The sequence below is a fragment of the Rhinoraja longicauda genome, chromosome 12 (assembly GCF_053455715.1).
Source record: "Rhinoraja longicauda isolate Sanriku21f chromosome 12, sRhiLon1.1, whole genome shotgun sequence".
Taxonomy (NCBI): Eukaryota; Metazoa; Chordata; class Chondrichthyes; order Rajiformes; family Arhynchobatidae; genus Rhinoraja; species Rhinoraja longicauda.
The window spans coordinates 37,344,443-37,371,917 of NC_135964.1; the positions used below are offsets into that span (position 1 = coordinate 37,344,443).

Consider the following 27,475-nt stretch of genomic DNA (forward strand, 5'->3'; position numbering starts at 1 on the left):
CTAAAAAGTAAATCGTCTTTGTCATTTAGCACAAGCGTTGCATTGGCCGTTTTCACGTAAGTAAACAGTTAACCCTAATCTTCTTGTTTTTTCGTGTTTAAATAAAGTATAGATCCTCCTCTCTCTCTCCTTCTCTCTCTCTCCTCTCCCCGGAATGTACAATGAACGGCTGGTCACGAACGTCTTTTGAACTCTTCAGTTTTGCCCTCCTCCAGTCCCTTTGCCACAGTTTTTACTCCCACTGTCATTTTGTAAAGTTAACGTGCGAAGCCACGGGCGGAAACTCTCAGGCTCTTAATTGTTTTTCTTAGTTGTAGACTCGGGGGCACGCCAACATGGACGGACAAGCTACCAAAAAGATCACTGTTGTCCGACGATTCCTGGTTGTGGCGTTGCTGGCACTGGCGTTGATGTTTCTAAGCACGCAGCATATGAAGGTGTGTAGAACGATAAAACTAGCGCTCTCGGTGAAAACCATCACGCCGATAAGGGACTAAAGTGACAAGTGTGTAAACATGGGACAGATTGACGCTGGTGAAGCATTTGTTCTATCCGAAAATGATCAAAATTGTCTCTTTGACGACCCCTCACGGCTGGGAAGTGCGCAAGAATATTAGTCTGACTACCCTCCCTCTCAGCCACCACCCGCTGCAAGTGGACGCAGGTTTCCAGTCCATCCTGCTTATTCTCTTGGTATAAGAAAATAACTGCAAATGCTGGTACAAATCGATTTATTCACAAAATGTTGGAGTAACTCAGCAGGTCAGGCAGCATCTCGGGAGAGAAGGAATGGGTGACGTTTCGGGTCGAGACCCTTCTTCAGACTGAAGGGTCTCGACCCGAAACGTCACCCATTCCTTCTCTCCCGAGATGCTGCCTGACCTGCTGAGTTACTCCAGCATTTTGTGAATAAATCTGCTTATTCTCTTTCTCACCTCTACCCCACCCAACCAAAGGAAGCAGATACACAGATATAGTGCTTTTCCAATGAGTGTTGAAACATCCAGTTCCTTGCGTGGTGCCCCTTGACCACATTTTATGGCATAGTGCATTCATGCTGCTTTCTTCCCCCTAAGCTGTTAGCGCAAAGTTCAATATATTGCAGGGCGGCACAGTGGCGGGTTCCGTCCCAACACGACAGAGTTTGTACTTTCATCCTGTGACCACGTAGATTTTCTCCAGGCGAGCCGAAATCCTCCCAGGGTTGCAGGTTAATTGGCTTCTGTAGTGCACAGAAATGCACAGGGTTGCAGGTTAATTGGCTTCTGTAAATTGTACCCCAGTGTGTATGATGGTGCTAGTGTATGGGGTGATCGCCGGCCGGCGCAGACACGGTGGAACAAAAGGGCGGGTTTCCACACTGTATCTCTAAAGTCTATAGCTGAGCGACTGGGTTGAAGCTCACCAATCATGTTTTCAGCAGAATAATACGAGGGTTTTGTTGACGACTGAGAATGCTTCAGAATGTTTAACGCTTGTGATAATTTTTAAAGTACACTTTTTTTAGAGATGCGTGTGTCACTGACAACAATGTTAATTTCTTGTTGACGTTTGCATCTCAAGGGCAGGATAGTCGGTATTATGTCTTTTATTCTTCGGAGGAATAAAAGACATAATACCGACTATCCTGCCCTTGAGATGCAAACGTCAACAGGTTATGGGCCCAGGAGGGATGGTGGAAGCCGATGGAACAGATTATGCTTCGACGGAGATGAAAATAATTACGAATTATGGGAAACAAAGTTTTTAGGCCACCTGCGGCTACAAGGCTTAAAGTCAACAATTCTGAACGAGCCGGCTACCGATGAAGAAGACGACGAGGAAGCCGAGAAAAACGAAAAAGCCTACGCCGAGCTGATACAAGTGCTAGACGACAAAAGTTTGTCGCTCATTATGAGAGAAGCGGCAGACGACGGGAGAAAAGCGTTGCAGCTACTGAGGAGCCATTACGCGGACACAGGGAAGCCGCGAGTGATCGGCCTCTACACTGAGCTGACGTCGCTGAAAAAGGCCATAAACGAAAGTGTAACAGAATACATTATTCGTGCAGAAACGGCGATTACAGCACTAAGAAAAGCCGGAGAGACTCTTAGTGACGGGCTGCTGATTGCCATGATTCTGAAAGGCTTGCCAGAGACATTTAAGCCATTTGCCATCCACATGAGAAGACAACTTTTGGTGAGTTTAAAACCAAGTTAAGAAGCTACGAGAGCACTGAAAAATTTAGCGGCCATATGAGTGACGACAACGTAATGAAAGCAAGAGGCTGGGTGAAAGAAAGGACTAAAGGCTCAGAGAAAACATTCACCTGCTACAACTGCGGTCAGACGGGACACAAAGCATGGGAATGCAGCGGAGAGCGCAGCGGTAAAGAACAGAGACAGTGGTGCAGTTTTTGCAAGAGCCCCACTCATAAGGAGGCAAACTGCAGAAAGAAAAAGCGAGACAACGTGAAACAAGCATCCGACTCCAACGACCACACATTTGCATTCAAAATAAATGACTGCCAGGCAAGTGAAGAGACTCGTAAAGGGCTTATGGTCGACACGGGCGCAACGTCACACATAATCACAGACATTGAAAAGTTTAAGAACTTTGATGAGACTTTCCAGCCCGCCAAACACTTCATCGAGTTGGCTGACGGGACAAGGACGAGCGGTGTCGCACGGAGGAAAGGCGAAGCAGAGGTGTACCTGAGAGACAGCGAGGGCCGTCGTGTGAGGACGACGCTGAGAAAGGCGTTGTACATCCCATCATTCCCACAGGACATCTTCTCTGTCAAGGCAGCAACGACCACCGGAGCTTCAGTGATCTTTCGCCAAGGCAGCAACAAGCTCATCCACAAGAACGGTACCAAGTTCGACATTAAGGAGTACGACAAACTATACTATCTAAACAGTGTAAGTCATAAAACTAATGACGGATGTCACGGGTGTTATGATATTCAAACATGGCACGAGATACTTGGTCACTGTAACTATGATGATGTATCACAGTTAGAGAGGGTAACAGAGGGCATGAAAATCAAAGGTAAAGTTGATAAGTCCAAACTCAACTGTGAGGTCTGTATAAAAGGCAAATTTGCACAGAGCAGGAACAGAGAGCCAGATGTAAGGGCTAAAGAAGCACTTGAGTTAGTGCATACTGATTTGGCTGGCCCTATAGAGCCAGAAGCAAAAGATGGATACAAATACATACAAACTTTCACAGATGACTACTCAGGAGCAGTGTTTGTTTACTTCTTGAAAACAAAACGTGACACTATAAAAGCTACAGAAAAGTTCATAGCGGACGTGGCCCCCTATGGAAAAATTAAGTGCATAAGGTCTGATAATGGCACAGAGTTCACAGCAGAAGATTTCCAATCATTGCTCAGTAGAAATGCCATAAGGCATGAAACCTCCGCACCTTACTCCCCCCATCAAAATGGGACAGCTGAGAGAAACTGGAGAACGTTATTTGAAATGGCAAGGTGCATGCTACTCGAGAGTAACCTACCGAAAGAATTGTGGACATATGCTGTAATGACTGCTGCAGTAATCCGCAACAGATGCTACAACAAACGTGTTGGTCAGACTCCACACTACATGGTGACAGGCAGAAAGCCTAATCTTTCAAAAATGAAGAAGTTTGGATCAGTCTGTTTCTCATACAAACAAGTCAAAAAGAAGTTAGACTCATGATGTGAAAAAGGGATTTTTGTAGGTTATGACAAAAACAGCCCTGCATATTTAGTCTACTACCCAGAGACAGGGCGAGTTCTCAAAAACAGACTAGTGAAGTTCATAACAAAAAGTGTAACTGAAAGCCAAACTCAGACAGATATGGAGATGAGTGATGATGACCATCCTGGGAAGAGATTAACATCCCCCAGACCAAACGCAGAGGTGACTGATCAGAGTCCAGAAGTGACACTGAAGTCACACACTGATACTACTGAGAGTGATAGCAACACTCAAACTGGACAGGGTGAAAGTAGTCAGAACACACGCTACCCTAAGAGAGAAAGGAAAAGGCCACAGTACTTACGAGACTATGAGTGTAAAGGAGAAGAGGATGACCAGATAAATGTAAATGTAGACTACTGCTACAGAGTGATGTATAATGTTCCACAAACCTTCAAAGAAGCTATGAGCTCATCAAAATCTGACATTTGGGCTAAAGCTATGAAGGAGGAAATCGAATCTCTCAAAGAAAATGACACATACACTCTAACCACAATACCACAGGACAAAAATGCAGTGGGGGGGAAGTGGGTGTTTGCAGTAAAAGAATCTTCAGATAAGACTGAGACATACAAAGCCAGGTATGTTGCAAAGGGGTATAGTCAAGTAGTAGGAATAGATTACAAGGAGACGTTTTCCCCAACAGCTAACATGACATCAGTGCGCAGTCTGATGCAGCTAGCAGCTCAGTACGATTTGGAATTACACCAGATGGATGTGAAAACAGCTTATCTACATGCTCCAATTGATTGTGAGCTGTATATTGAACAACCTGAAGGATTTGAAGTGAAAACAGACACAGGTAAAAAGCTGGTCTGCAAACTTAACAAATCACTGTATGGACTGAAACAGTCAGGACGGAACTGGAACAAGATGCTGCATGATCATCTCAGTAAAAATGGTTTCGCACAAAATCCAGCAGATCACTGCGTGTACAGTAAAGAGACTGAAAATGAGAGAATAATTCTGATCATGTGGGTTGACGACCTAATTATTGCTGCCAGTGATAAAGAATCTCTCAATGGTGTGAAAGAAATGCTAAGTGCAAAGTTTAAGATGAAAGATCTTGGGAAACTTAGACATTTTCTAGGCATTGATTTTTCACAGACAGAGGGAGAAATAAAAATGAACCAAAAGAGGTACATGGCAAAAATACTGGAGAAGTTTGGAATGTCTGACTGTAAAACAAGGTCAACTCCATGTGAACAGAAACAAAACTTTTATGATGATGATGAGCCTGTTAATCCAACACAATACAGGGAAGTGGTAGGCAGCTTGATATATGTGATGACATGTACAAGGCCTGATTTAAGCTGGATTGTCAGTAAACTGTCACAATATCTAGCAGAGCCTAAAGAACAACATAGGATAACTACCAAACATGTGTTGAGGTACTTAAAGGGTACTATAAACCAGGAGCTGTGTTACAAGAAAAGAGAGAAAAACTCAAACTTGTTGCATACAGTGACGCTGACTGGGCGGCAGATCAAAATGACAGGCGAAGCACAACAGGATATTGTTTTAGTTTGTCTGAAAATGGGCCTGTTATTTCATGGAAATCCAAGAAACAGCAGACAGTAGCCTTATCCACATGTGAAGCCGAATATATGGCAATGGCGGCTACTACACAAGAGAGCTTGTATCTTGTGCAGCTATTGAAAGGAATGGACAAAGATTGCCAGTACGAGCCAGTGAAAATCTTTGAGGACAATCAAGGTGCGATTGCATTATCAAAGAACCCAGTGAACTGACAAAGATGCAAACATATCGACATTAGGTATCATTTCATTCGGTCTGCACTCAGTGATAAGAAAGTAATCATTGAGTATTGTCCAACAGCAGACATGGTTGCAGATATCTTAACTAAGCCTGCAACAAAGTTTAAAACTGAGAAATTCAGGGATTATATGTTTGGAGTGTAAAATCATAACAACATTTTTTTTTTGAAAGGTTGAACACTGTAAATGTGTAAAATGTGGTGATACAGAGAATGTAATCAGATTAAGTTATGTTGTATATGTTGTTAAATGTAATGCACAGCATAAGAGCAAGTGGGGGTGTTGGATGTTAAAATGAAACTGTTTAACTGTGCTCTTATACTGATGTCACTTCCTGTGTACCAGGTATAAAATGCATGTGAAAACAAAATAAAAGTCTTCACTTCCGGTTAAAGCAACACCGATGTATGAGAGCATGTGTGTTTATTCCTCCGAAGAATAAAAGACATAATACCGACTATCCTGCCCTTGAGATGCAAACGTCAACATTTCTCATCCCCAATTCCAGTACAGAAAATGCTGGACACCATTTTCTTTGCCTGTTGAAGTCCTGGTGAAAATAAATACTCCCAAAAAGCTTCAGGATAGAGAAGCCAGGGATTTAGACTGGGTATTTGAGGAACAGCAATATATTTCAAAGTCTGCGTCTTGAGTGATTTGAAACCTGTCAGGAATGGCGTTTTCTATGGTCTTGCAACATTGCCCTTGCTGATTTGGGAGGTGCTTTTGACAAGGTTTTTACAGTGATTTGTAGATGACACATCATGGTGACCACACTATGTTTACAGATATGCTGACTCATAGAGGAAAGGGAACAAATGGTGAGTTTAGTGGATGAGGTATTAGTCAAGTTGGCTGTTTTGAATAGTGAATAGTGCTGGGCTTCTTGAGTGTTGTTGGCATTTTACTCATCCAGGCAGGAATATAATAATAATAATATATTCCTTTATTCATCCCACACCAGGGAAATTTACAGTGTTACAGCAGCAAGACATTATAAATAAAAGTAAAGACAAGGATAAATTGTCATCAGTTTTCTGTGTGTTCTTAACTGTTATTGTTGATTCGTCTGCTGGGAGCAGTCCTGGTTGTGCAGTCTCACAGCAGCGGGAAGGAAGGACCTCCTATATCTCTCCTTCACGCACTTGGGGTGTAGAAGGGTGCATCACCAAGCTTTTTGACATACTTATGGATATGTGCTTATGGACACTTATGGATATCAATATGGATTGATGGCTAGGTTTGGGGCTGATAAATGTGGAGTCACTCACTGCAGGATACCCAGCCACTTGTAACCATAATATTTGTGTGGCTGGGCCACTTGAGTTTATGGGCAATTGATATTGATAGTATGGAATTCAATAATCTCTTTTGATGGAGATTATCATTGTTAATAGAATCATTATAGATATAAATCCATCTGTCATCGTGGATGCATCCCATGCCCTAACCAAGTATTCTTCATTGCTTAGTGTAGACAGTGGGAATTAGCAGTTCATCTGACCTATAGTGGGGCATTGTAGTGAAGCCCAAATCTGTTCTCCCACTTTAGCACACGGACTAATCAAACAGGAGTCATTGAACAGTCATCAGTGGTGAGAATGATTCTTCATTTATACCCCCTCTTTAACTGAAGAACACAAACTGAGAATCAAATGGGTTTATTCTCTTTTGGTTAGCTTCAGGCACTAGCTGGAACAAAATATCACTCGGCTCTATCGGATTTAATTGCAAGACTTTTTATCAACTTAGTTTGCGACCTGATTTTAAAGATCATGTTATTAAATATTATGTCTGGACTGCTTTGCTGAAGTTTTTTTTAATGTTCTGCACAAATGTTCTGTTGTGACATTTTGCGAGCAGCGCAACAGTGATCAAATGATCAAATACAACAGTTCTGAACTTAATAGCATCAATGAAAAAGCACATCAGTACTGTAACTGACAAGCTGCCAGACACTGTCAATGGGTTAGCACTGTTACGATCTCCCAATGGCAATGGTGCTACCGACTGTAAGGGATTTCTCCCAGCTCACAGAGGATCATAGGTACCATGCCCACAATACCAGGAAACACTGGAAAGGCCACCAGTGTGCCTGGAAATGTAGTCAACGGAGTGGCCCGCAAGTGAGAATGGAGAATGAAGCACAGGGGTCAACGACCCCTCCCTCCCTACCATTCTACTGGCTACTGTCCCTCGAAATTAAGCTGAGGACTTAAGGGCAAGACGTGTTTATGAGAGAAAGATGAGGGAATGCTGTGTGCGCTGTTTCACAGATACATGGCTTTGGGAAGCAGGTGTAGGAGTCGGAAATCTGTAATGTCCAGTTTCAGGAACAGCTTCCTCCCAACAAAAATCAGGCTATTGAACACTGTGAACTCCAACTAAACTATGAACTGCCTAGGTTGCATTAGGGACTTTGGGCTTTTTTTCTTTTTGACTATACAATTAACCCTCATTTTAATTAACCTCTTTACAATGGATTTTGGTTATAGCTGACCTACTGACCCACCCCAACCCTGGCTTCCAAAGCCACTCCCGGCTTGCAAGGTAAACCAGCGAGGAGTCCTTCATCCACACCACTCTCCAGGTGATGCAGCTCTTGCTGTGGGTCAAGTTGTAACCTCCTGGGGACTGTGCTTTCTTCAAGCCGTTGGCACCGACAGGACACGTTCAATCACTATGGGGCACCCTTCTCTCCTACCAACTGTTTCTATACCATTGCTTTGTCCACTTGGCTTCTTCCCCCTACCAGCGAACTCCTTCTCCTAGAGCTTACTCAACTCCGCCCATCCCTCCTCCGTTGCCGCCGCTGCCTCCTCTTCCTCCTCCCCCAGAGTCACCGACTTGGAAGAGGGGGATGGACAGAGCGATAGGAAGAAGGAGTTGCTGGTGAGGGTAGGGAGCCCCATGGTAACCAAGCACATCCTGTCATTGGCAGCGGCCTTAAGCTGTTAGCTGCAACATGAGCCACAATAACAGCCGCATTAACCAGTGAAGAAGGGATGGCAGGTGCAGACCAGCGGCATCGGCGCCTAGTTTTAAGATGAAACTAGACCAAGTGAACCCGTTGGGTCCAAACCTCTCCTGCATTGGTGCAGCACCCTTTCCCCCCCCCCCCCACCCCCCACCCCCCCCCATTCCCTCTCCCCTCCCCTTCCCCCCTCACCCCCTCGGAGATAGATTTAAAATGTGAATAACTTAAAAAATATAACACCGATTTCAATGACATTTCTTCCATTAGTACCAGTGAGTAAGATGGGCCTACAATTGTCACACCAACGTGTACCGTTTTGGCTGTTGTTCAGGAACAAACAAACAATCAAACGGGAGTTCTAAGAGGTACTAATGGAAGAAATGTCATTGAAATTGGTGTCATTTTTATAGTTATTCACATTTTAAAGTTTAAATCTATCTCTGAGGGAGGGGGAGAAGGGCGGATAAGAGGGGTTGAGGGGGATGGAGTGGGGTGGGGAGGGGTGAGGAGGAAGGAGGAGGGGTTGGTGGGGGGCGATGGGGGAGGAGAGGGTGTTGCACCAATGCAGGTGAGGTTTGGGCCCAACGGGACCACTTGGTCTAGTATGACAAGAAAACACGATTGATTCTTGAATATAATGTTTTAATCGTGTTGTAAAAATTCTCTGATTGAAACTAAATTTTAAACTTTTTTGACTTGGTGATTATGAATGCTGTAAAACAATATGGATGTAATGATTTTTTTAAAGGACATTCATTGAATTTGTTTTTTTCTATAGTTCAAGCAATTTTCAATTTCCGGAGCAAAGTCAATGTGGATCAAAATCCCAGCTCCGAAGAATTATTCCACACTGCGGCAGGAAGTAAAAGTGCCGAAGACTGAATGGATCCACAAGCTGGTGCAGTATGGCTATCAGAGTCATAGCTTCACCCTTGAAGAAAGAACAGAGGGTACAGTTCTGATGAAAATGATTGAATGGCCAATGCCTCCCGATCCCATTGTGCCCTTTAGCAAAAGCAGCGACCCACTGCATACTTGCTTTATCATTTTAAATTCCGAGAAGACTTTCCACGTTGGAGATCAATTGCAGGTGACGCTGCGTATGTTTGACTTTCAAGGAAATCCGAAACAATATGGAGGTGACTATCTCCAAGCACGGATCCACACCCCAGAGTTAAAGGCTGGGTCAGCAGGAACAGTTATAGATAACCAAAATGGATATTATTACATAAACTTTACTTTATCCTGGCCGGGAAAAGTCCAAGTGTCTGTTTCCCTAGTTCATCCCAGTGAAGGGATCAAAGTACTAAAACGGCTGCGTGAAGAACGGCCAGATCGAGTGTATTTGAAAAGCACTTTCAAAGCTGGAGCTATTTCAAAGACTACTGTTTGCAATCTGATTTTGACTCCAACTAAACCACTATGTAACTTTACTGATCTCAGGACAGGGGAGCCTTGGTTCTGTTACAAACCAGAAAGTCTCCCCTGTTCTACTCGAATCAATCATGCTGTAGGTGGACATCTGACAGATATTTTAATTGGAGAAGAGAGGCTATTTTTCCAGAGGTATTCCACTTACATTTTTATTATATTTTGGTATTTCCATTTAGTGCTTTCTATTTCAGACTTCTAGCATCTGCAGCTTTTTGCTTCTAAGTTACAATTCATTTTGGATCTTTATGTAATTCTTATTAATTTATAGAATTTATTAACTTATTCATAGCATGGCTTTGTGCATGGGAAATCGCATCTCATAAATTTGATTGAGTTTTTTTCAAGAGGTGACAAAGGATTGGCAAGCTTCCACATGGTAGGCTGGTCTTGAAGGTTAGACCACATAGGATCCAGGGTGAATACAAAAATTGGCTTGGTGGTAGGAGTCAGAGAGTGATAGTGGAGCGTTGTTGATCAAATTGGTGGCCTGTGACCAGTGGTGTGCCACAGGGATGTGTTGTTTGTCAACTATATTCATGATTTGGCTGAGCGTATGGATGGCATGGTTAATAAGATTATGGATGAGACAAATGTTTGGTATGGTGAACAGTGAAGAAGGTTATCTAAGATTACAACAGGATCTGCATTACCTAGGGCCATGGATTGACAGATGGAATTTAACTTGGACAAGTACAAAGTATCTCACATGGGGAAAAAGACTCTGATAATCTGTCCTATCTTTATCTCTCATAAATTTACATAATTCTATTAAGTCGCCCCTCAGCTTCTGATGCTCCAGAGAAAACAATCTAAATTTGTCTTATCTTTCCTTATAACTAATGCTTTTAATGTTTAAATGATGCTGTTTAGTTTTATTTATGCTACCAATGTGATGATTTTGGAATGAATGCTTCATAGGTTCAGGTAAAATGTATTACGTTTTGCCTGGTTATTTTTCTCTACTCTCTATTTTGAGGGTACTTTTCATATGCATCGACTGATCCAAGACAATATTTGTCTTATTACACATTTGTTTCCTTGCACAGCCATCTTACAATTTGCCCTTAATTTTCCAAATGGTTCCTCATTTGAAGACACCCCCCCCCCCCCCCCTCCCATGGTCCACCCCTTAAATTATTATAGGGAGGTATTTTATTTTCCAGCACAAAGTTAAGTAAGCCTATCTATATGGAACTGTTTCCTTCACACTAGTTGTGTACAGAAATTAATATCCAGCCTGCATTTGCCCCATAGTGGCATACAAGCCATGAATCTAACCGATGTGTTCACAAACAGAACTAATCTCCATGGAGAGTGATGTCCAAATAAGGCCACATCGTTGCCCAAAGATTTTTCATAGTCTTTCTCACCACAATGTTGCACCTTATTACCAACAGACATCCAGTTGGAATGCAGCTAATCTAGTTTTTGCGGAGAAAAGTTTATTCTGGCAATCTCTTTTAACTGTTAGTTACAGTCATACTTCATTAAATTTGTGTCTGATCCCTCTGGCAAAGCAGGGAAGGTTTACTGAGCACTGCTCGAAGCTGACTTGCAGAGTTTACCCTAACTCATCCAGTTTACCCTAACTAATCAAGTTCTCTGCAACTCCTTTGTGTTTTTAAGACATCTGCGATTTGTGCACGGTGTAATGATAAGATGATCACTTGACATGCCCATCCAAGGAGTCTAACTGAAAACCCTCTGCAATGTGGGGGCTTAATTGATGTGGTGACAAAGAAAGCACTGACATAACTCAATATTAATATTCATATCAGTTTTAAATATACAAGCATTGAACTAAACCATTCAACAAGAACTTTGTAACTCTTAATAAACTCATTTACTGATACAGCTTTTCCTATCTTGCTGCCCAATAAATAAAACATCACTTGAACTTGGATTCCACATGTAAAATGAACAGGCTGGGATTATTACTTCAATGGGTTGTGGTCGTCTCTGAGTTCAGAAGTCAGGGTTCGCCTTCTGTGTCAGTTGTTCTCGAGTTATCACTCCTGGTGTACTTAATGTTTCTAAGATGTTTTCACATCAATCCTCCAGAAGGCTGGGAATTCTCAAATCCCAAATGAGACAATTGGACACTGGAGCATAGATTTGATTGCTCCTGACAATGTTTTCACATGGGTATCAAAACTAAGTTTTCCTACATTGATATTTCACTGTTTTAACTTGTACATCTGGTTACCCCTTCCTGTCAAAGTGACAAAGCCCCTTTACCTGACTTTGAGGCATTTGTTACTTTTGGATTTTCTTGTCTCATTACAATTAATGGTCGCTGTTGTTTTTTCATTTTATTATGCCTCTGAGCCTGCAAATCCTTCTGAGATAGGTCTGAAGAAGGGTCTCTACCCAAAACATCACCCATTGCTGCCTGTCCCATTGAGTTAATCCAGCATTTTGTGTCTATCTTTGGTGTAAACCAATATCTCCAATTCCTTCCTACACAGATAGACTGCTACTTGCTTTTGCTTTTCTTTCTTTCCTTAGCCATAGATGGTCTTTCATAACAGTTCCTGATTCTCTATCCTTTGTCAATATTCTTCCAGTTAAATTGTTGTTAATTCTCTTGGGCATCTCAATACACTTTATGGACCATGAGTTGAGCATGTGTGGCCTGATCAAACGGAAAATATTGTTCAGTCTTTTGCTTCACGTTTAAGACCCTGCATCAGATTTGCTTCCACAGATGCTGCTTGACCCACTGAGTTCTTTCAGCAGTTTTTTGTTTTGTTCTAAATTCTAACATCTACCATTGCTTGTGACTGCCCTCAGCTCTGGAATAGTTACTTTTCATCATTGTCTCACACTAACTTGTTATCATATAAAGTTAGCTTTTTCCCCATCATACTTTGTAGAATATTAGTTGCTAGCTATGTGGCTACAATAGTTGTACAACACAGAAACAGACCCTTGGCCCAACTCATCCATACTGACCATAATACTATCTAGGCTATGCCATTTGACTGCATTTGGCACATATTCTTCGCAGCCTTTACTATCCATGTAGTTGTCATATGTCTTTTAAATGGTGTTATTGAATGTGCCTCGATCACTTCCTCTGACAGCTCGTTCTATTTACTCCCCATACAGTGGGAAAATGTGTAAATTCCTATTACACCTCTCCCCTCTCATCTTAAACCTATGTCCGTTACCTCTTGATTCTCCAACCATGTGGAAAGCATCATGCACTGTTCAGCCATGAATTAAATCTGCCATGATCATTATCAAATTGAACATAGAATGTCCTTTTAAAAAATATTTGAAGTCCGTAACAGTGGATTACAAGGATAAAATATGTAATTAAAATAATTCTCAAGAATACTTTGATTTTTTACTTTCCTTACTCCATTCTTACTATTAGACAAGCCATTCAGAATTGATTGTTTTCACATGTTCTTTGATGTTTACATAGAAAATAGGTGCAGGAGGAGGCCATTTGGCCCTTCGAGCCAGCACCGCCATTCATTGTGAACATGGCTGATTATCCACAATTAGTAACCTGTGCCCAACTTCTCTCCATATCCCTTGATTCCACTACCCCCCAGACCTCTATCTAACTCTCTATTAAATTCATCCAGCGATTTGGCTACCACTGCCCTCTGTGGCAGAGAATTCCACAAATTCACAACTCTCTGGGACTAAACTTGAATGTATTTTTTGAGGAAGTGACAAAAGTGATTGCTGAGGGAAGAGCAGTAAATGTTGTCTACCTGTATTTTAGTAAGGCATTTGATAAAGTCCCTCATAGTAGGCTGATCCAGAGAGATTAAGACGCATTGGATCCATGGTTACTTGATCATTTCGGAATTAGAACTGGCTTACACATAGAAGATCATAATGGAAGAGTGTTATTCTGGCTGGATGTTTGTTACAATAGACAATAGACAATAGACAATAGACAATAGGTGCAGGAGTAGGCCTTTCAGCCCTTCGAGCCAGCACCGCCATTCAATGCGATCATGGCTGATCACTCTCAATCAGTACCCCGTTCCAGCCTTCTCCCCATACCCCCTCACTCCGCTATCCTTAAGAGCTCTATCCAGCTCTCTCTTGAAAGCATCCAACGAACTGGCCTCCACTGCCTTCTGAGGCAGAGAATTCCACACCTTCACCACTCTCTGACTGAAAAAGTTCTTCCTCATCTCCGTTCTAAATGGCCTACCCCTTATTCTTAAACTGTGGCCCCTTCTTCTGGACTCCCCCAACATTGGGAACATGTTTCCTGCCTCTAATGTGTCCAATCCCCTAATTATCTTATATGTTTCAATAAGATCCCCCCTCATCCTTCTAAATTCCAGTGTATACAAGCCTAATTGCTCCAGCCTTTCAACATACGACAGTCCCGCCATTCCGGGAATCAACCTAGTGAACCTACGCTGCACGCCCTCAATAGCAAGAATATCCTTCCTCAAATCCTTCCTCAAACCAGTGGAGTTGTACAGGGATCTCTGTTGTATATAATTACATAGAATCATACAGCACAGAAACAACCTCTTCTGCCCAACTTGTCCATGCCAACCAAGATGCCCCATTTACATTAGTCCTACCTACCCATGTTTAACCCATATCCTTCTAAACCTTTCTTTTTCACGTACATATCCAAAATACTTTTAAATGTTGTCATAGTACCTGTCTCTACTACCTTTCTTCCCTATACCAACTACCTTTCTTCCCTATACCAATCACCCTGTGTGGAAAAAGATGCCTCTCGGGTTCCTATTCAATTTTTCTGTTCACCTTAAACCTATGTTAAACCTATGTTTTCTTGTCTTGATTCTCCTACTCTGGGTAAAAGACTGTGCATTCACCCGATCAATTGTACATGATCACCCCTCGTTCACCTGCGCTCCAGGGAATAAAGGCCTAGGCTGCCCATCTTCTCCCTGTCGCTCAGGCCTTTGAGTCCTGGCAACATTTTTGTAAATCTTCTCCTTAGTCTTTCCAGCTTAAAGGCATCTTCCCCATTGCAGACTGACTAGTACTGTGCACAGTACTCCAGGTGCAGCCTCACCAATGCCTTGTACAATTGTAACATAATGTTCCAAATTCAATACTCAATTCCTTGACTCATGAAGGCTACAATGCCAAAAGCTGCCTTCACCACCCTATCTACCTGCGATGCCATTTTCAAAGAACTATGTACTTCTACTCCTGGATCCTTCTAGTCAATGGAGGCTAGACCTTTCACCATGAAAGTCCTACCCTGGTTTGACTTTCCAAAGTGCAACACCTCACACTTATCTACATTAAACTCCATTCGCAAGTCATGGGCCCACTTGCTCAGTTGATCAAGACCCTGCTATAGATCTTGATAATTATCTTCACTGTTTATGAAACTACCTATTTGACTATCATTTGCAAACTTGCTGATCATGCTTTGTATATTTTCATCCAAATGTCAAAGTAGATGACAAACAGCAATTATCCCTGAGGCACACCATTATTCACAGACCACCAGTCTGAAAAGCAACCTTCTGCTACCAAGTACTTCCTACCACGAAGCCAATTTTGTATCCAGTTAGCTATCTCTCCCTTCCAGAGCAGACTACCATGCAGAATCTTATCAAAGGCACAAAGGTTTTGTAGAAGTCCATATAGTCTACATCTACAGCCCTGCCACCATCACCCTTCTTGGTTACTTCTTCACAAAAACTCATTCGAATTTGAGAAACTGGTGTTATTTTTACGATGAGAAAATTGAGGGGTGATTAATTTGAGGTGGATTAAATTATGAAGGCCCTGAAGGAGTAAATGTAAAGAGACTCTTCTTTCAGCAGACCATACAAATTTATTGAGTAACTGGAACAATGACTGGATATGAGAAGTTTCTGTACCAACGTCTGCAGACCTGAATTGTTTTCGTTTGAATTGTGAATAATCTCTGATTATCCTCTAATCTGTTGTTTAAATTGTTAATTATAGTCTGATATTTAAAGAAAAATGAATCGTTTTCAATAGAAATGTCAATTAATGTAGTGCAATATGAGATCTAGATGGATTTGCTAAATTACAGGTTTCATACTATTCAACAGTTCAACAGAGCTTTATTTGTCATTCGGTACCAAGGTACCGAACGAAACTACATAGCAGTCACACACAAAAAAGAACACAAGACACATGACCCCAACACAAACGTCCATCACAGTGACTCCAAACACCCCCTCACTGTGATGGAGGCAACAAAACTTCCACTCTCTTCCCCACGCCCACGGACAGACAGCACAGTCCCCGCAAGGGGATGGAAGTCCCCGCGGCCGAGTCGCACCGGGCGCTGAAACGTCTCGTGGCCGAGCCGGGCGAAGGAAGGCCCCGCGGCCGAGCCGTGCGCAGCTAAGTCCTGCGGCCGAGCCGCGCCGGGCGATGTTAGGCCCCGCGGCCGAGCCGCGCCGGGCGATGGAAGGCCCCGCGGCCAAGCCGCACCGGGCGATGTTAAGTCCAGCGGCCAAGCCATACCGGGCGATGTTAAGTCTAGCGGCCGAGCCGCACCAGCGATGGAAGGCCCCGCGGCCAAGCCGCACCGGGCACTGTTAAGTCCAGCGTCCGAGCTGCGCCGGGCGATGGAAGGCCCCGCCGCCGAGCCGCACCCCGCGCCGTGAGGAAGGGACCTAAAAGAGAAAGGTTTCCCCCCACCACCACACACCACCGCCACCCCCCCCACCCACACCACCACCCCCCCCACCCACACCACCACCCCCCCCACCCACACCACCACCCCCCCACCCACACCACCACCCCCCCCACCCACACCACCACCCCCCACACATACACAACCAAAAAAAAAAAAAACCCATCCCAAAACCGACACACAACAAGAAAACAAAAAAAAAGGAAAAAAGACGAACAGACTGCTAGCGAGCCGCAGCCGTTAGGCGCCGCCACTTCAGAAGATGATGTTCGAAGCTAAACTTGTGGAAGCTACGTTAATTGCAATGGGCTTGGTTGTAGAAGTAGATTATTTGAAGACTTTTTTGGACTGTCCCCTGTATGCATGTGTGTTTTATATTGAAGCAGTGACTTAATGAATGGTATTAACATTTGCAGTAAAGTCAACGTCATGACGCCCATATTACCCTGTGCCACGAATTATATAATCGTAGAGCCGTCACCTCAACCAAGTAAGATTATTTTCAATCACATCTAATAAATTGATAGTCCAGTATATTAGAAGAAATATTAATAGAATAGTGAAGCAGTTCCTTGCTATAAATAAACTTTTAAAACAAAATATAACTTTACAGCACATGTAGTTCTTTCTTGAATTAGATGAACATTTAAGTTATAACTTATTCACCAAAATGTATTATTTTTCAAGGCTAGTATTGATTCAATATTAATCACCTGTCACTTTACATTTTGTCAAACAGATTTGTGTATTTTTATCATTTTAATATGTGGTTGAATATATGATTTACAATAAAATTGCATTTTCCTGGTGTGGTCCTTCAGTAGTGGAGGCAGATCATCACCCAACATACATCTAGCCAGAGCAGCTCTTCCATTGAGCACCTAGCCAGATCTCTACAGCAACAGTAGCAATAAATAAAGATGTTAACTTTTTCAATGGAAAAGATACAGGTTTGATCTGTCAGTTAACCTGCTACTAATCACTTTGGTGATATGAAATTGTAGGTGAGAGACTTTACTGTAATCGTAAGCATATTCATTCATTTATTATTAATAATATAATATTTAATAGATACATGCAGCTGTGGTGCCACCATGGTGATATGACTAATGCTCTGGATGCACATATCCTATTGCAGTTAATACAGAATTGTCGATTGAGACATTTGGTGGCAATTTTTGAATAAACAACTGTACAGGCAAACAATTTCACATTTGTTATAGTGCCACGGGGCTTCTGTTTTCTTCATTTAAAACAATGGAGATTCTGCTCTCAAACTCAGAAATACAAAGCACATTGATCTCATACTTTGATTTGTCACCACTCTATTCTGCCCACTCACATACTTGAACATATAAAGCAACAGCATACTTCAGCTGGCACCGCAATTATTTTGTGACTCAAGAAATACGTTCCTCGAGATTATGTTTGGGAAATGTTCACCTGACTACATAAGCTCTCTGTGGACTTGGGAGTGATATCCAAATAAAATATTGATGGTAAAAATTTAGACAGGTCTTCAATCAGAAAAACAATCTCCACAACTACCCTTTGTCCTCTAAGCCAATTTTGAATCTATATAGTTAGCTTACTTCCGAATCTATATGATCTGACCTTGCAAACAAACCTACCAATGTGTGATCTTGTTAAATGTTTTGCTAAAGTCCATGTAGAGACTATTCACTGCCCTGCCCTTATCAGTCATATTGTTGACATCTTGGGGGGGAAAAAAGTGTCATATTCATGAGACACGATTTCCCACACAAAAAGCCATGCTGACTATCTAATCAACTATCTAATCAACTCTGTCTCTTAGAATCCCCCTCCAACAACTCTCCCACCACTGATGGCTGGCTCGCTGGAATGTAGTTCCCTGTTTTGTCCTACTGTCCATCTTAAATAATGATGCAACATTAGCCACCCAATCATCTTTCAGAAATTCATCTCTGGCTAATGAGGATGCATTTCATCTGACCCTGGGGATTTATCCATCATAATGCGCTTTAAAACCCCAGTAGCTCATCTTTGGTCATTTGTATGTGGTCTATGACATCACCACTTATATGCCTCAATTTTTTGCTTCCATGATCTTTTCCTCAGAAAACAGATGAGAAATATTTATTTAATATTTCCCCCTCTTGTAGCCTCTTGGGTGGAGGAGGGGGGGCGGGCGGGGATAAAAGTGCAGCTGGTAGAGCTGTCTCATGTTCAATCCCAACCTCTGGTGCTGTCTGCATGGAGTTTGCAAATTCTCCCTGTGGCCATGTGGGTTTCCTCCGGATGCTCCGGTTTCCTCCAGCATTCCAAAGATGTGTGGGTTTGTAGGTTAATTGACCTCAAAATTGCCCCTAATGTGTAGAGAATAGGTGCAAAGGAGATAATATAGAACTATATTATGCTATATCTCTCAACTGATCTAAAGATGGACATTTTGATCTTTAAGGGGGTGTATTTTCTCCCTAACCATCTTTTTTTTAATGTATCTGACGAATCGCTTTAGATGCTTTTTTATCTTTCCTACCAATCTATATCAGATTTAACCTCCTGATTGCCTTCTTAAATCAATCCTACACTTCCTAATTGCACACCTATACTTGTAGAAGGATTTTCGTGATCTCAACTGCTTACGTCAGACGTATACGTCCGTTGATAGACACGAAATGCTGGAGTAACTCAGTAGGTCAGGCAGAATCTGGAGAAAAGGAATAGGTGACGTCCAGTCGAGACCCTTCGTCAGACCTCCCTTGCCCTGATATCTCTTATCAGCCAGGGTTCCCTAAACTTGCCAGATTTGCACTTTACCTAACAGTGTTTTACTGCATTCATGTTATCTCACTTTTGAGAAGTCTCCCACCCACCAACTGTCCTCTTATTGCAAAAGACTCATCAAGTCAACCTCTGCAAGTTCACACCTTGTGCCTCCAAAACAGTCCCTTAATTTTTGGCCAGTCCCAAAGTGCTCTCCCACTGACATCTTAGTCACTTGTCCTACTTTGCTCCCTAAGAGGTCCAGTGTTGCACCCTCTCAAGTGGGGCCTGCTATGTATCGATGAAGGAAGCATTCTTGGACACATTTAACAAATTCCATTCCACCTGGAAGAGATGGGAAGAACTTTTCCTGTATTTTATTTCTTGGTGTAGTCCATCAAACCTGAATTGGAAACTATCAGTAGTTGGAGATAAGTTTTTTTTTAAACTTTCCTTGGAGAAAAGGAAATAATCCACATGAACAAAAGGCTGTATGTATTTGGATCATAAATGCACAGAGGACTGTCCTGTCTCCATTCACTAAGTGGACTGTATATCAACCCGGTTAAGGATCTTAACAAAGAACAATCCACACAGATGGCCTGGTATCAACCACAATGACACAACATTGATCAGGTGCTGTTTATATAATTTTACCCTATACATTCTGTCCATGGAAATTATAACTAATCGCTTAAGAAAGTATTGATAGCCAAAGATGGAATGTTTTTCTTTGTCCCCTTATTTTCAGCCACAGTTCTTGATGAATGTGTCCAGGGAAAACCAATGTTATCACCATCTGGCTTCTATTATAAGGACCAGTGGATGTCACTGACCTGCAATATTCGTCGCTTCAACACTCCTGCAAAAGTTACCGAGTGCCTTCGTCGGAAAAAGGTTCATCTGTTTGGAGATTCCACTCTACGTCAGTGGTTTGAATACCTGACTGAATTTGTTCCAGGTTAGTGTGATTCATCAAACTGACTATCTTTATGCAGATTTGTCTGGCTTATTTATCCGTTTTACATCCACTTACAAAACTGAAATTAGAAAAATGGTTAAAGTATTCATGAGAAATTTCAGCAATTGTGGAAGTAGCCACTCTGAAATGTGTTACTAAAAAGTGCAAGTGAATCATAATTGTAGACAATCATCTTACTGAAAATGTGCTGAATCTTTTTAAAAGTCCCAGCTGTCAGGCAGATAGAAGCAATTCTGGCAGAGATAAAAACAGGATCAAAGACTACGGAGAAAAGTGGGTTACTGGTGAATTATAACCATTATATGTAACCATTATAATGCATGTACTTACTATAAGTCAGCAGGCTTTCAGGAGTGAGATAGCAGAAGTACAACAGCAACATGTTCATGTTGGGGTGAAAGGCAAGGCTGGCAAATTTAGGGAACCCTGGTTGATGAGAGATGTTGAGGCTCTAGTCAGGAAAAAATGAGTCCTATCGGATTTAGGCCGTCAGAATCAAGCAAATCCCTCACTGAGTATAAGAAGGGCAGAAGTATATTGAAAACAATCAGGAAGGTAAAATGAGGACATGATCTGGCATGCGAGATAAAGGCAAACCCAAACAGATTCTACAGGTATATTAAGAGTAAAAGGGTGGCTAGAGAGAGAATAGGTAGCCCCCCGTTAAAAATTAACATAGCCGTCCTGGTTTGGAGCCCCAAGAGTTGAGCTAGATACAGGTTGAACATCGAATTTCTGGCAAGTAATGGTCCGCCCACCCCTATAATCCAGACAAAATTACGAGAGCTCAGTTGAAATTGCCTGAGCGGCCACAGATGGCATTGCGAGTGGTAGGCACACTTTCCAGTCATGTCCCTCCATCGTGAAAGGATCAGCTATGCTCTCCATCTTCTCTACTAACTTTCGCAATGACAAAATAGTGAATCTCATTTTAACAACCCCTTTATAATAATAATAATAATAATATTCATTTATTGTCATTGCAACGAGTACAACGAAATTAAAAAATAGCCAATCCTGACGGTGCGTACAAACATATATGCAATAAATGCAAAAACAAATAAATACATAAATACAATTAAATACAATTATGTTAAGTACAAAGATTTTTTAGTGTTGCCTAGTGCAAAGGTAGTGTTCAGTTCTCGTATGGCCCTGGGGTAAAAACTGTTCTTAAGTCTGTTTGTTCGGGATTTTATCGACCTGAAACGTCGACCAGAGGGCAGATGAACAAACAGACGGTGGCCGGGGTGGGATGGATCTTTTATTATTTTGCGTGCTCTACTGAGGCAGCGTAGGCTGAACAGGTGCTCCAGGGAGGGCAGTGAGCAGCCGATGATTTTCTGGGCCGTCGTGATGACCCTCTGAAGGGCCTTCCTGTCCTTTTCTGAGCAGCTGGCATACCATGTGGTTATACAGTATGCCAGCACACTCTCGATGGAGCAGCGATAGAAGGACAACATGAGCTTCTCCTGCAGGTTGGTTTTCCTGAGGATCCTCAGGAAGTGGAGTCTCTGCTGTGCCTTCTTTACTGTGGTGATGGTGTTGGTAGACCAGGTGAGATCCTCTGCGATGTGCGTACCCAGGAATCTGAAAGCTGGTACCCTTTCCACACAGACCCCATTGATGTAGAGTGGGTCGTAATCTCCACTGGTTTTCCTAAAGTCAGATGTCGGATATAGCTGACAGACCTGTCGACTCATCCCAGCTTGCACTCCATGGTGGCTTAGAGACACAGGCGGAGTGTCATTAGTGGGCCAGGGGTGTATTGGCGTTTCATTATCACGTGAACTCTGTTGGTTGAGGAAAATGGATAATCCAGTAAGGATCTGGAACCGAGGGTGCTGGAAAATCAGTGTTCACCCTGTATTAAATGAATAGTTCTCATCACTTTTTTACTGAGGAGAAGGACCACATCTGGAGTATTGTGTACAGTTTTGGTCTCCTAATGTGAGGAAGGACATCCTTGTAATTGAGGCAATGCAGCATAGGTTCACGAGATTGATCCCTGGGATGGCGGGACTGTCATATGAAGAAAGATTGAAAAGACTAGGCTTGTATTCACTGGAGTTTAGAATGATGAGAGGGGATCTTATAGAGACATATAAAATTATAAAAGGACTGGACAAGCTAGATACAGGAAAAATGTTTCCAATGTTGGGGGAGTCCCAAAACCACAGTCTTAGAATAAAGGGCAGGCCATTTTAAACTGAGGTGAGAAGGAACCTTTTCACCCAGAGAGTTGTGAATTTGTGGAATTCTATGCCACAGAGGGCAGTGGACAGGGCCGTCTTAACGCATGGGCCTGATGGGCACTTGCCCAGGGCCCCACGAGCTTAGGGGCCCCATGCTGATCTGTGTATGTTAAGTGACTTGCAATAAATAAATACTACTTTAAAAATGTAGGTTCAATAAGTGCTTTTTTCGCAACATTTTCAGTCACTACTGCTTCTCACAGCGATCTGTAAGTGCTTTTCGCAACAATGTAGCACCCTAAGTCCATCGCTAAGTGCTTTTCGGTAAGTGCTTTTCGCCGGCACGACAGGGGGGGGCTGGTAGGGAAAGGGGGGTGGGGGAGAGTAACGGTAGGGGCCCCAGTACACTGCTTTGCTCGGGGGCCCATAATGCTATAAAAACGGCCCTGGCAGTGGAGGCCAAATCTCTGGATGGATTCAAGAGAGAGTTAGATAGAGCTCTAGTGACTAGTGGAATCAAGGGATATGGGGAGAAGGCAGGCACGGGTTACTGATTGTGGATGATCAGCCATGATCACAATGAATGGCGGTGCTGGCTCGAAGGGCCGAATGGCCTCCTCCTGCACCTATTTTCTATGTTTCTATATGTTTCTAAGGTCATAGGAGCTAAGGAATTGGGACATGGATGTGATGATGTTTTGGATCATACATGATTTTTCAAAAATAAGATATTGGCACTTTTAAAGGACATCAAGGTGGATAATTCCTGAGGGCCTGACCAAGTGCATCGTTGGGAATCTAAGGAAAAAAATTGGGGATGCCCTTCCCAAGCTTTTGATAAGAATTTATAGGAGCCTTAGAACCATTAACTCTGGATTCCCATCAACCATAAGGTTCTAGAACTATCTTGCACAACCTAAATCACAACCGTAGCTAAGTATCGAACCACTCCGGACTTTGAACTACTATGGTTGCTTTATGATGTTGTGGCGATCAGTGAAACATGGTTGCAGGAGGGTTGCGATTGGCAATTAAATATTCCAGGATTTCATTGTTTCAGATGTGATAGAAGCGGAGGGGCAAGAGGTGGGGGTGTGGCATTGCTTGTCAGGGAGGATATCACAGCAGTACTTTGGCAGGACAGACTAGAAGGCTCGATTAGGGAGGCTGTTTGGGTGGAACACTTATAGGGGTGTATTATAGACCGCCAAATAGGGAACGAGAATTGGAAGAGCAAATATGTAAGGAGATAGCAGATATTAGTAGTAAGCACAGAGTAGTGATTGTGGGTGATTTCAATTTTCCGTATATAGACTGGGAATCACATTCTGTTAAAGGGCTGGATGGTTTGGAGTTTGTAAAATGTGTGCAGGATAGTTTTTTGCAGCAATACGTAGAGGTGCCTACCAGAGAAGGGGCAGTGTTGGACCTCCTGTTAGGAAATGAGACGGGTCAGGTGACGGAGGTATGTGTTGAGGAGCACTTTGGGTCTAGTGATCACAATGCCATTAGTTTCAATATCGTAATGGAGAAGGTCAAATCTGGACCAAGGGTTGAGATTTTGGATTGGAGAAAGGCTAATTTTGAGGAGATGAGAAAGGATTTAAAAGGAGTGAAATGGAACTTTTTGTTTTATGAAAAGGATATAATAGAGAAATGGAGGATATTTAAAGGTGAAATTTTGAGAGTACAGAGTCTTTATGTCCCTGTTCGGTGGAAAGGAAAGAATAATAATTTGAAAGAGCCGTGGTTTTCCAGGGAAATTGGACACTTGGTTCGGAAAAAGAGGGAGATATACAATAAATATAAGCGGCAGGGAGTAAATAAGGTTCTTGAGGAATATAAAGAATGTAAAAGGAATCTTAAGAAGGAAATTAGAAAAGCGAAAAAAAGATATGAGGCTGCTTTGGCAAGTAATGTAAAAGTAAACCCCAAGGGGTTCTACAGATATGTCAATAGCAAAAGGATAGTGAGGGATAAAATTGGTCCATTAGAGAGTCAGAGTGGACAGCTATGTGCTGAGCCGGAAGAAATGGGGGAGATATTAAACAATTTCTTTTCTCCGGTATTCACCGAGGAGAAGGATATTGAATTATGTGAGATAAGCGAAACAAGTAGAGTAGTGATGGAAATTATGAGGATTAAAGAAGAGGAGGTACGGACACTTTTGAAAAATATAAAAGTGGATAAGTCTCCAGGTCCTGATAGGATATTCCCTAGGACATTGAGGGAAGTTAGTGCAGAAATAGCAGGGGCTATGACGGAAATATTTCAAACGTCATTAGAAACGGGGATGGTGCCGGAAGATTGGCGCATTGCGCATGTTGTGCCTTTGTTTAAAAAAGGTTCTAAAAGTAAACCTAGCAATTATAGACCTATTAGTTTGACGTCTGTGGTGGGAAAATTAATGGTAAAGATACTTAGGGACAATATATATAATTATTTGGACAAACAAGGCCTGATTAGAAACAGTCAACATGGATTTGTGCCTGGAAGGTCATGTTTGACTAATCTTCTTGAATTTTTTGAAGAGGTTACCAGGGAAATTGATAAGGGCAAGGCTGTGGATGTTGTCTATATGGACTTCAGTAAGGCATTTGACAAGGTTCCACATGGAAGGTTGATTAAGAAGGTTAAATCGTTGGGTATTAATAGTGAGGTTGCAAGATGGATTCAACAATGGCTGAATGGGAGATACCAGAGGGTAATGGTTGACAATTGTATGTCAGGTTGGAGGCCAGTGTCTAGTGGAGTGCCCCAGGGATCTGTGTTGGGTCCACTGTTGTTTGTCATTTACATTAATGATCTGGATGATGGTGTGGCAAATTGGATTAGTAAATATGCAGATGATACTAAGATAGGTGGTGTAGTTAGTAATGAAGTAGAGTTTCAAAGTCTACAGAGAGACTTGGGCCTTTTGGAAGGGTGGGCTGAAAGATGGCAGATGGAGTTTAATGCTGATAAGTGTGAGGTGCTGCATTTTGGTAGGACAAATCAAAATAGGACGTACAGGGTAAATGGTAGGGAATTGAGGAATGCAGTGGAACAGAGGGATCTGGGAATAACTGTGCATTGTTCCCTGAAGGTGGAATCTCATGTGGATAGGGTGGTGAAGAAGGCATTTTGTATGCTTGCCTTTATAAATCAGAGCATCGAGTATAGAAGTTGGGATGTAATGTTAAAATTGTACAGGGCATTGGTGAGGCCGAATCTGGAGTATGGTGTGCAGTTCTGGTCGCCAAATTATAGGAAAGATGTCGACAAAATGGAGAGAGTACAGAGGAGATTTACTAGAATGTTGCCTGGGTTTCAGCACTTAAGCTACAGAGAGAGGTTGAACAGGTTGGGTCTTTATTCTTTGAAGCGTAGAAGGTTGAGGGAGGACTTGATAGAGGTTTTAAAATTTTTGAGAGGGACGGACAGAGTTGACGTGGGTAGGCTTTTCCCTTTGAGAGTGGGGAAGATTCCAACAAGGGGACGTAGCTTCAGAATTGAGGGACAAAAGTTTAGGGGTAACATGAGGGGTAACTTCTTTATTCAGAGGGTGGTGGCTGTATGGAATGGGCTTCCGGTGGAAGTGGTGGAGGCTGGCTCGATTTTATTATTTAAGAGTAAATTGGATAGGTATATGGATGGGAGGGGATTGGAGGGTTATGGTCTGAGTGCAGGTAGATGAGACTAGGTCAGGGAGAGTGGTCGGCGTGGACTGGAAGGGCGGAACGGGCCTGTTTCCGTGCTGTAGTTGTTATATGGTTATATGGTTATATGGCTTCATGTACCTGTACTTTACACTGTCTGATTTACTTAAGAATAACTGATAATCTATTGTGGTTAGACACAAAACGCTTGAGTAACTCAGTAGGACAAGCAGCATCTCTGGAGAGAAGGAAAGGTTGATGTTTCGGATCGAGATCCTTCTTCAGATTGTGCTTCTTCAGATTCCTCTATTGTGGTTGTTACATCTAATGAATGTAAAGATGCAGCAAGTTTAAGTTTCATTGTTTCAGTTCGTATCTGGTGCATATGACAAATAAATGCTCTTGAATTGCAAAAGGTTGCAGTTAGATTCTCTCCCTTGTAGATGGCCATAGCGTGGCACTTGTGTAGCTTGAAAGAATCTGAATGATGAATGTGAAGTGTTCCTGTTTCCAATTTGTTAGCCTGTGTTTGCTCTATGATTCCACTGTAATTCACTGTGAGAATTCTCTCCCTTTGTTCAGCTTTTACCGGCAGGTAAATGGACAGCTTCCTTTGGTGTCATGTTGTTTTGATTGAAGTGCTCATCCCAGTTTCATAAATATTAACATTTCTAATATTTAGCAAGTTTAAAAATTGTCTTTTCCGTTTAGGTATCAGAAGGTTTGACCTTGGCAATCCAATAAAGGCTGGCCCTCTGTGTGCCTTGGACATGCAAAACAACATCATGCTGGAATATTGTGCTCATGGCCCGCCAATACAATTCACCACCCTTTCAAGCCAGCATCTGTACTACATTTCAAATAAACTGAATGAAATTAAAGGAGGGAAAGATACAGTTATTGTCATTGCTATATGTGCCCATTTCAACACTTTTCCAGTGGAAGTATACATCAGAAGACTGCAGCACATCCGAAGATCAGTTCTACAGCTGCTTAGCAGGAATCCAGATACGGTGGTCGTTATAAAGACTGCTAATGTACGGGCACTTAAACAAAATGTAATTCTTAACTACAGTGACTGGTTCTCTTTTCAACTTGATTTAGTGCTGAGAAGGATATTTGCCGGCATCAACGTGGCATTTGTGGATGCATGGGAAATGACCATAGCCCACTACCTGCCCCATAACATACACCCTCTGAAAGTCATAATAAAGAATGAAATAGACGTGTTTCTTTCACATGTGTGCCCTTCCGAAAAGAGATAACGACATTTGTTTACCATGCATCACCAAATCGAAACAATACATTGGAAATCTTAAATTTATCTGTCTAAAACTGAAGTGCAATTTTAA

General features: G+C 42.3%; 1 protein-coding gene across 1 annotated transcript; it reads left to right on the forward strand.

The window, feature by feature from the left end:
* LOC144598564 (NXPE family member 3-like) lies at positions 1 to 27,475 on the forward strand. Its single transcript, XM_078408743.1, has 6 exons — positions 1 to 56; positions 312 to 437; positions 9,259 to 10,046; positions 16,977 to 17,050; positions 20,060 to 20,269; positions 26,835 to 27,475. The coding sequence occupies exons 2-6, from the start codon at positions 336 to 338 to the stop codon at positions 27,386 to 27,388; spliced, it is 1,728 nt and encodes a 575-aa protein (XP_078264869.1). The 5' UTR covers positions 1 to 56; positions 312 to 335; the 3' UTR covers positions 27,389 to 27,475.

Excerpts from the sequence above, each read along its gene's own strand:
- LOC144598564 (XM_078408743.1), top strand. The coding sequence starts at position 336 with ATGGACGGACAAGCTACCAAAAAGATCACTGTTGTCCGACGATTCCTG. Across the intron at positions 10,047-16,976 it reads GAGAGGCTATTTTTCCAGAG|TAAAGTCAACGTCATGACGC; the intron begins GTATTCCACTTA and ends TAACATTTGCAG. Across the intron at positions 17,051-20,059 it reads AGAGCCGTCACCTCAACCAA|CCACAGTTCTTGATGAATGT; the intron begins GTAAGATTATTT and ends CCTTATTTTCAG.